Below are 10,758 nucleotides of genomic sequence, written 5' to 3'. Positions count from 1 at the left end.
TGTGTGTGCATGTGTGTGTATGTGTGTGTGTGCATGTGAGTGAGTGTGGGTGCTCTCTATCAGTGCAAATGTTGTCTCTGCTCTCAGATATTGATTTTTCATGTTGACAGAATGATCCTGATGTGTATAAAAGAGCATGTACACTCCTAACTTGACAGAGCGTTCACAAATTATCTTAGTCGTCGCGGACATCTAAAGACAGGAAGGTAGTGTATTGGTTCTTTCTTTGCTATTGTAAAATGTCCATATTGTTTTATTATATGGTTTTTTTGTGAAATGTGATTTGTTCATAGATCACAGAACCGATTCCTCCCCAGTGTCTGGTGGTGTCTGTTGGAATGGAGATTCCGAGCATCTCTGTGTTCCTCTGGCTTTTTCTGACTCTCAGTGCTGCAGGTCAGAGAAATCATGTTGAAATCATGTTGAAATCATGTTGAAATCATGTTGAAATCTTACATCAGTGAACACATGTGGTGCGTGCTCCACTTTGCCCAGATCAATAGTAATTAAATCAGTTTAATATGTAGGTTAGCAAAGATAACCTGATTTAAATGTATTGTTTTAGACTTGTGTGGGTCATTGTGTTGACTGATCTGAAAGGAAAATTTCCAGAGAGATTCCCCAAAATTAAGAATCTCACTCTGATGATGCGCCAGAATTTTTTACATAGATCTGCCACCTAGGTGTTTTTTACAAATTATTTTAGGATTTAATGTAGCCCAATGATCGTTTGGATAGGCTCCAGCACCCCACAGCCCTGTAAGATAAGCCACGTGGAAAATGAATGAATGAATGAATGAATGAATGAATGAATGAATGTAGTAAATGTATACAAAAGCACAAATCACCTCAAGTGTCACTAGGTTGTTCTGGAATATTTTGGGCAGCTTAGATTTCAACTATAAAACAACTTTTGGAGAGGAAACATGCTCATGAACTCTCAATATAACAGGCCTCGAAGAGGTGAGTGCTGAGAGCTGTACTAGTGGCTGGACCCAACATGGATCACGCTGCTTCAAATTCATCTCGACCCAGAAAACATGGGCTAGTGCTGAGGTACACACTGCCACTAACTTACTGCACTCCACAAAATCCAACTGCTTTTCTATGCAACTCTCAACTCTCTCAATCTCAGCCTGCTTCCCTCCCTTCTCTCTCTCTCTCTCTCTCTCTCTCTCTCTCTCTCTCTTTAGAGATCCTGTTTGGATGCTGGGGGGAACCTTGCCTCTGTGCATAGCTATGATGAGCAAATATTCATACAGGATTTGATCCTCTCAGCAACTCACGGTTTCCCCCGTACCTGGATTGGAGGGTATGACGCTCCACAGGTAAGTGTCAGGAAAACAGCCTTTATAATAAAACAGGATGTAAATGGAGTACTTGTTCTCACGCTAGAACTCTCAGTGCCCATCCAATGAATGGGATTAACGGCAGGGTTTTCCATCTGCAGGACACAGTATGGTTCTGGAGCGATGGGACTAAAGTGGACTTTAAGTTTTGGGCTTATGAGAAACCAGACGGTCCCCGGGACAACTGTATGGTGACTAATTCTGCAGGTACTTTTTACTCATCTCTCATTTTGTTCATGTGTCTTTGTTGACTGAAAAGATGACTGTAATCTTTTTCAGAATGGTTATCTGAGGTATTCTTTTGGACTTCCGCTGAAAGACAAATAATGAATAATGGTATGTTTGATCATTCTCTTTGCTGTTTAGGTGCATTGAAGTGGGATAATGATTACTGTACGAGCCTTCGACCATACATGTGTGCCAGAGAGCTCCATGAGCCGCTGAAGCCGCGTGAACACCTGCTTTGTAAGATGAAGCTTCGAAGAAACATATTCAGTCACGTTTCTTTTTTGACTCGTCTAACTCTCACTGACTTTTTACAGTCCTCGTTGGAGCCTACCGTGGGGCTGTGAACAGAACTAATGAACTTCACGATAAGGGTATGTTTGGGTGGAATGCAAAAACGTGTTTTCGTGCTTAAGACGCGTGCGGGTCAATTTCAGTTCGCACGGACTTTTGTACTATGTATCGGGTCTAATGAAATATTACTGTTGTCATTTATAGAGAATCTGATATTAATATCATGACAATCTTTCTCCCAGAACCCCTGTCCGATTTAGATACAGCCGCAGTTGCCCCGAGTAAGTATAGGCCCTACTTTTATTTTCTCTTGAATCAGTATGAATATGAATTCCCCTAATTGTCTCAAACTTTCCATTTAATAGATGTAACTATACTGAACACCCAGCATTCTTGGCTCTGTCCGTATGGCTGGGAGGAATATGAATCTGTATGCTATGCCTTTATCAACATCAAGGAATCCTGGAGTGAAGCAGAGGTAATGTCACTCAGTCATGAAGAAAGACACATCATGATCAGGAGGCCCATCTCTGCATTGTAACCCATATAAACAAGTGAAATGGGCAACTCCACGTGTTGTCAGTTCTGTGGTTGTGACATTATTTGTGTCTAAACAGAATGCTCACCTTCTTCACCTACCTTCTTCTTTCCAGCAAAGGTGTAAGCAAGTTGGTGGACACCTCGCCTCTGTGCACAGCAATGAACAATATAATTTCCTTAGGCAGTTAGTCTGGACCCAAGCCTCTGAAAACGTTCGTACTTGGATTGGCGGTACAGATGCTTTTAAAGTACGTGTAAGCATGTTAATGACTTAAACTATAAGGCAGTGACCTATGAGCGATGAATATATTGGTTTTTTTGCCTTAACTCTAGTTCAGTACACTAGTTTGTGAAAATTCGAACATGTGTGTGTTGTTTCGTGTGTTAAGTGTGTTAAGTGTTCAGTAGTTCATTTTGGAGCTTTGCACACACACACAGAAAAAGTCTGACGAAATGCACATTTTTTTAACCATGGTCATGCGTAAAAAACTAGCAAGATTCCTGACTAGATTCCCACAAAATTTGGAGGAGTTACTGTCTTTGTTGGTGTACCACTGTACCTAAAATTGCAGACACGTTGGTGAGGAAACGGCCAAGTTACAGGGTCGAGAATTTCGTGGTTTTGAATAGAACATGTAGTCTGTAGCCTAACTATCAGTGGGTGTTTGAAATATAATATTTATAATATGGCTCATGGCCCCAGTAAAGTGAGATTCTCCTCATTTTTCTCCATCTGCAGGAGGGCAGCTGGACATGGACTGATGGAACCATATGGAACTACAATAACTGGGCAAGTGGCCAGCCCAACAACCTTGATGGAAAACAGCACTGCCTGGACATGAACTTTGGGGGTCAGTAACTTTTATTCATTCTCTCAGATATGTGTCTCCTTTGCTCTTATCTAATTTAAGTTTTGGCTTATAGTTATGATTTTTCAGTCCCTTGAGAATATCAGTCGATAAATGTGGTGGGGAATTCTTACATGCTAACCGTTTGTTGACTGTTTGTGATTTATTTTCTTTCTCCTCTCCAGAAAAGTGGAATGATGAAAACTGTGAAGTCACACTTCCCTTTATTTGTCGAAAGCCAGTCTACTAAAGAGAAATAAAAGGAGAGGAAGGGTCCAATTGGAAACTTACAGTAAACCTCTGTGATGAATCTCCAAACTTCTCACTGCCAGTGTGACTGAAAAACAGCAACCTTATGTCACAGAGACGTACTCAATAAAAGCATGACAATGAACTGATCTGGGTCTGTCTCCTTTGTCTGGCACACAAAATAAAATGAAGGCTATACAGAGAATTTACGTAACACAGTCACTAAAATGAGACATTTAATTCCCTTTATGCCATTATGCTGACTTCAGGCTTTGATGTGTTGACTAGTCACTCTAAGCTGGATATTCATATTCATAGTGTTAGTTATTTGAGAATTCCATCGTTTCACAGTATGTCCACACACACTATGTTGCGAACGAGATATAACACTTTTTACTCCACCATTGCCGTACCACACCCAAACATCGTTTCCGTCCTACGCACCATGAGAAACCGTCCCAGCCAATCACAAGAGAACAACATTACACAACACAACTAGACAGTAACAGGTAGCTGCTTAAGTTACACCCGCACCTGACTCGGTGCGGAAGACCACAGAATGAAGCGACCATTTTTCAGTAATGTGTTGTAAATAAAACAACTAGTTAGTGTAATCAGAGTTCTATGTTGCAAACAGAATGGGCATGTTTATCTTGTGGCCATTCACAATGATATGAATTAATTTGAGGAAACATAGGGGGTGACGCACAGACATGTCAATCATGTTTTATTTCCCCGAATCGAGCAACTTCGGGTAGAAGAACTATCTGTTTCCATCGCAATATTTGTGCTTTCCCGAATAACGTATTCGAATTCGGGTACATCCCTATTTACTACACATTATTGAAAAGGGATCGCTACGATCTGTAGTCGCCCCCACCAAGTCAATACAAATTACTTTTGAAAAATTGTAATTTACGTGTCCCTAGCGAACTGCGGTAATGTTAACACATCAAGAATCGCGAACGCAAGATCATTGGAATTTAAGATGATTCCCTTCAACTGAAGGATATTTTCCATATATTTTTACTGTAAATAGTTTTGTACTCTCTAATGCAAAATATTTATAAAGATTTCGATTTATAAAACAAACTTTATTTTTTTCAGTTTCTGATTATTCAGTTTCCCTTAGTTCAATTGAAGGGGTGGTGGGGTTCAGACAATTAAACTACGTTTAGTTAAAAAGAAAAAGAAAAAAAGAGAGAGAGATGAAAAGTACGGAATGAGGATGTGGAAATATTGCATAATTAATTATGTGCCAATATTAAATCAATCTGATGTTGTGAAGACACAAAAATTGCATTGCCAATGAATATTAGGTTAGAAAACAGATTTGCCCGATTTCAGGCGACCTCCAGTATAAACCACACCCACTTCCGAATACGGATACAGATCATTTTGTTCGTTGAACAGGTACAGGTAATGACGTCCCTGTTCACCTCTACTTTGTACTGTGACTATAAACGATGTGGGGTGTCAGAGAGACATCGGTCTGTGTTGTCTCATTGTACACGACCCTCAGCCATTAGTTCTTGTGTATGCCGCTGTTGTTTCGTCGTGTGGTTGTGTGCGTCGGCTCCTGTAGGCTGTGGAAGAAGGTTCTGGAAAACGGAGAGACCAGCGGAGAGAGAGAGAGAGAGGAACGGTCAGTGCATCTCGGAGAAAGAATTTGTTTAGGTGTTCCTCCACGTCGCCAAAACTTTAATTGATTGCATGAGTTTTTGTCCAAGATTGGGTGTAAGATTGTAAGTAAATCTGTAAACTGTTTCTGCCCGGGGGCTGAAGGGGGTGAGCTGTCATCCTTTTCCTCCTGTTTTCGGTTAGTTAGGGGAGTCAGGGTGCTTTGTCTTAATTATGTCCTCTGTGCTTTTTTGCTTTCCTCTCTCTCTTTTTTTTTTTTTTTTTTTTTAGGATAGGTAGGTTTTCTCCCTAGTTAGTTATTGTTTTGTTTATTATTTTGGCCTGGGCACACCACAACACTATTCTCAACCCTTTTTTTCATGTGTGAAGAAGAGAGGGAAAAAAAGAATAAACCAGTAATTGTCTTTTGGTTACAGAAAGCTGCTTTGTTCTCCGTTTACTTTGGTGTAAAACTCACACCTTGTGTTGCGCCCTATTTCCCCTAGACCCAGGACATAATAATATAGACCCTGATCAAACCATCCACATTCACACTGATACTGTTACTGTATCATATAGACCCTGATCAAACCATCCACATTCACACTGATACTGTTACTGTATCATATAGACCCTGATCAAACCATCCACATTCACACTGATACTGTTACTGTATCATATACACACACTGATAAAACCATCCACATTCACACTGATACTGTTACTGTATCATATAGACACACTGATAAAACCATTCACATTCACACTGATACTGTTACTGTATCATATAGACCCTGATCAAACCATCCACATTCACACTGATACTGTTACTGTATCATATAGACACACTGATAAAACCATCCACATTCACACTGATACTGTTACTGTATCATATAGACACACTGATAAAACCATCCACATTAACACTGATACTGTTACTATATCATATAGACACACTGATAAAACCATCCACATTCACACTGATACTGTTACTGTATCATATAGACACACTGATAAAACCATCCACATTCACACTGATACTGTTACTGTATCATATAGACACACTGATAAAACCATCCACATTCACACTGATACTGTTACTGTATCATATACACACACTGATAAAACCATCCACATTCACACTGATACTGTTACTGTATCATATAGACCCTGATCAAACCATCCACATTCACACTGATACTGTTACAGTATCACATAGACCCTGATAAAACCATCCACATTCACACTGATACTGTTACTGTATCATATAGACCCTGATAAAACCATCCACATTCACACTGATACTGTTACTGTATCATATACACACACTGATAAACCATCCACATTCACACTGATGCTGTTACTGTATCACATAGACCCTTATAAAACCATCCACATTCACACTGATACTGTTACTATATCATATAGACACACTGATCAAACCATCCACATTCACACTGATACTGTTACTGTATCATATAGACCCTGATAAAACCATCCACATTCACACTGATACTGTTACTGTATCATATACACACCCTGATCAAACCATCCACATTCACACTGATACTGTTACTGTATCACATAGACCCTGATCAAACCATCCACATTCACACTGATACTGTTACTGTATCATACAGACCCTGATCAAACCATCCACATTCACACTGATACTGTTACTGTATCACATAGACCCTTATAAAACCATCCACATTCACACTGATACTGTTACTATATCATATAGACACACTGATCAAACCATCCACATTCACACTGATACTGTTACTGTATCATATAGACCCTGATCAAACCATCCACATTCACACTGATACTGTTACTGTATCACATAGACCCTGATCAAACCATCCACATTCACACTGATACTGTTACTGTATCACATAGACCCTGATCAAACCATCCACATTCACACTGATACTGTTACTGTATCATATACACACACTGATAAAACCATCCACATTCACACTGATACTGTTACTGTATCACATAGACCCTGATCAAACCATCCACATTCACACTGATACTGTTGCTGTATCATATAGACCCTGATAAAACCATCCACATTCACACTGATACTGTTACTGTATCATACAGACCCTGATAAAACCATCCACATTCACACTGATACTGTTACTGTATCATATAGACCCTGATAAAACCATCCACATTCACACTGATACTGTTACTGTATCATATAGACCCTGATCAAACCATCCACATTCACACTGATACTGTTACTGTATCACATAGACCCTGATCAAACCATCCACATTCACACTGATACTGTTACTGTATCATATAGACACACTGATCAAACCATCCACATTCACACTGATACTGTTACTGTATCACATAGACCCTGATCAAACCATCCACATTCACACTGATACTGTTACTATATCACATAGACCCTGATCAAACCATCCACATTCTCACTGATACTGTTACTGTATCATACGGACACACTGATAAAACCATCCACATTCACACTGATACTGTTACTGTATCATATAGACACACTGATAAAACCGTCCACATTAACACTGATACTGTTACTGTATCATATAGACACACTGATAAAACCATCCACATTCACACTGATACTGTTACTGTATCATATAGACACACTGATAAAACCATCCACATTCACACTGATACTGTTACTGTATCATATAGACACACTGATAAAACCATCCACATTCACACTGATACTGTTACTGTATCATATACACACACTGATAAAACCATCCACATTCACATGGATACTGTTACTGTATCATATAGACCCTGATCAAACCATCCACATTCACACTGATACTGTTACAGTATCACATAGACCCTGATAAAACCATCCACATTCACACTGATACTGTTACTGTATCATATACACACACTGATAAAACCATCCACATTCACACTGATACTGTTACAGTATCACATAGACCCTGATCAAACCATCCACATTCACACTGATACTGTTACTGTATCACATAGACCCTTATAAAACCATCCACATTCACACTGATACTGTTACTATATCATATAGACACACTGATCAAACCATCCACATTCACACTGATACTGTTACTGTATCATATAGACCCTGATCAAACCATCCACATTCACACTGATACTGTTACAGTATCACATAGACCCTGATCAAACCATCCACATTCACACTGATACTGTTACTGTATCATACAGACCCTGATCAAACCATCCACATTCACACTGATACTGTTACTGTATCATATACACACACTGATAAAACCATCCACATTCACACTGATACTGTTACTGTATCACATAGACCCTGATCAAACCATCCACATTCACACTGATACTGTTACTGTATCATACAGACCCTGATAAAACCATCCACATTCACACTGATACTGTTACTGTATCATATAGACCCTGATAAAACCATCCACATTCACACTGATACTGTCACTGTATCATATAGACCCTGATCAAACCATCCACATTCACACTGATACTGTTACTGTATCATATAGACTGTATCATCTCTGCTCACTCATTTTCAAAGCCACTTATCCTAATTAGGTTCATGGGGGGTGCTGGAACCTATCCCAGCGTTCTCTGGGGAGAACATGCAAACTCCACACAAACCCAGGACCTTCTTGCTGTGAGGTGACAGCGCTACCTACTGTGCCACCGTGCCACCCTTAAATCATCTCTAAATTAGTTATAATACCTATTACAATGTAAATGCTATGTAAATAGTTGTTGTGCTGTATTGTTTAGGGAATAATGTTCTTTCTTTCAGCACTTACAGATCACTTTGGCCTCATGACCTGTGGAAACTGCTTGTGGAAAAAAGTGCACTAAAGTGCACCTCAGAGAAATGCACTTTTTCTTAAAAAGCGTACAATAAATGCCCACATTTTAATTGCCCTCCAGTGTGTACTAAATGTACTATTGTGATACAAGTTATTTGAACTTATGTATATATAAGCTATATTTGATTCAAATTCTAATACAAATTAAATACAGTAAATGCTACCTTAATATGTTATTTTGGGACACTTAAAAGTTACACAAAAAAACAATTAAGTATGTACTTCAGGAATATTAAATAAGTGTAGTTGTAGTACTCTTTCAAAATACTTTTTGGAAGTGTCAAAAAAGGTAGATATACTGAAATACAACTTGTGTCTATATTACATTTAAAAGTCACTAAAAGACTTCTAACAGTGAAGTATAGGGACGAGATGCTTGATACTGAGGTTTCAGTGTTGTGTCGAGCGTCCGAAGCGCAGACGTTTTGAAACACTGCTTCGAAGTGTGATTCAAAACGCCCCTTAGAGTTAGGGTCAGGGTTAGAGTCAGGGTTAGAGTTAGGGTTAGGGTTAGAGTCAGGGTTAGGGTTAGGGTAAGCAGCTTTGAAAGTGAGCGAGTGAGTGGGTTTTTTCTTTTTCTTCCATTTTTAAGTAATACTGACCTCAGTATTTCCAGTTCACATTCTGGATTATCCAGCCCAGCAAGGAGCAGCTTCACTCCTGAATCCAGAAGGTCATTGTTACTCAGGTCCAGTTCTCTCAAGCAATTTGCTGATTGCAGAACTGAGGCTATAGATAAGCAGGACTTCTCAGTGAGATTACAGACAGCAAGTCTAGAGATAGACAGAAAGAGAGGAAGGAAGTAATATATTAAAAAGAAGAACAAGAAGAACAAGAAGAGGAAGAAAATTTTGTTGCTTTTGCATGCATTCTAATGATCTTGAACTCCAGGCTGCCAGCTAGAGAAGCTCATTAAAACTTGGGTTAAGTGGACAACAGTAGCCACCCAAAATGACAACACATTAGCAATGGTTTGCCTTAAAATAAAATGAAAGAACCAACAATGTCCCGCAAAGAAGAAAAGAAGAAAGACACTGTCTTTAGAAAACTCATTAACAATCAAACTTCAGACATTAGTATCATCATCATCATAGTGCCTATGACCAGGTTGGTCAACATTTCTAAGACCAACTTGTTCAGGACAAACGTGTTCAAAACTGAACTGAGGATACGGCTGAACAGAGTGGGATCTGATCCGTTACTGCCTTCTGTTAGTCTCACTGTAATAGCCGTAATGCAGTAACGTGAACTTGGGATATGATCTGTTACTGCCTTCTGTTAGTCTCACTGTAATAGCCGTAATGCAGTAACGTGAACTTGGGATCTGATCCGTTACTGCCTTCTGTTAGTCTCACTGTAATAGCCGTAATGCAGTAACGTGAACTTGGGATATGATCCGTTACTGCCTTCTGTTAGTCTCACTGTAATAGCCGTAATGCAGTAACGTGAACTTGGGATATGATCTGTTACTGCCTTCTGTTAGTCTCACTGTAATAGCCGTAATGCAGTAACGTGAACTTGGGATATGATCTGTTACTGCCTTCTGTTAGTCTCACTGTAATAGCCATAATGCAGTAACGTGAACTTGGGATCTGATCCGTTACTGCCTTCTGTTTGTCTCACTGTAATAGCCGTAATGCAGTAACGTGAACTTGGGATATGATCTGTTACTGCCTTCTGTTAGTCTCACTGTAATAGCCGTAATGCAGTAACGTGAACTTGGGATATGATCTGTTACTGCCTTCTGTTTGT

General features: G+C 39.4%; 1 protein-coding gene across 1 annotated transcript; it reads left to right on the top strand.

Annotated features, from left to right (window-relative positions):
• Positions 1-129: 129 nt before the first annotated feature.
• LOC115816766 (C-type mannose receptor 2) lies at positions 130-3,654 on the top strand. The gene is made up of 12 exons (XM_030779875.1): positions 130-206; positions 294-396; positions 953-1,056; positions 1,194-1,328; positions 1,451-1,556; positions 1,716-1,814; positions 1,892-1,948; positions 2,111-2,149; positions 2,234-2,346; positions 2,522-2,656; positions 3,148-3,259; positions 3,442-3,654. The coding sequence occupies exons 2-12, from the start codon at positions 339-341 to the stop codon at positions 3,504-3,506; spliced, it is 1,023 nt and encodes a 340-aa protein (XP_030635735.1). The 5' UTR covers positions 130-206; positions 294-338; the 3' UTR covers positions 3,507-3,654.
• The last annotated feature ends 7,104 nt before the right edge of the window (positions 3,655-10,758 follow it).

Source organism: Chanos chanos, chromosome 7, assembly GCF_902362185.1.
Source record: "Chanos chanos chromosome 7, fChaCha1.1, whole genome shotgun sequence".
NCBI classification, from domain to species: domain Eukaryota; kingdom Metazoa; phylum Chordata; class Actinopteri; order Gonorynchiformes; family Chanidae; genus Chanos; species Chanos chanos.
Note: the sequence above shows the minus strand (reverse complement) of the source record. Positions and strands in the feature narration are given on the sequence as shown.

What these genes read in the sequence shown, in the direction of transcription:
- LOC115816766 (XM_030779875.1), top strand. Translation starts at nt 339, where the DNA reads ATGGAGATTCCGAGCATCTCTGTGTTCCTCTGGCTTTTTCTGACTCTC. An exon ending in TCTGACTCTCAGTGCTGCAG is followed by an intron (nt 397 to 952) that starts GTCAGAGAAATC and finishes TCAATATAACAG; the next exon opens with GCCTCGAAGAGGTGAGTGCT. An exon ending in GCGGTACAGATGCTTTTAAA is followed by an intron (nt 2,657 to 3,147) that starts GTACGTGTAAGC and finishes CTCCATCTGCAG; the next exon opens with GAGGGCAGCTGGACATGGAC.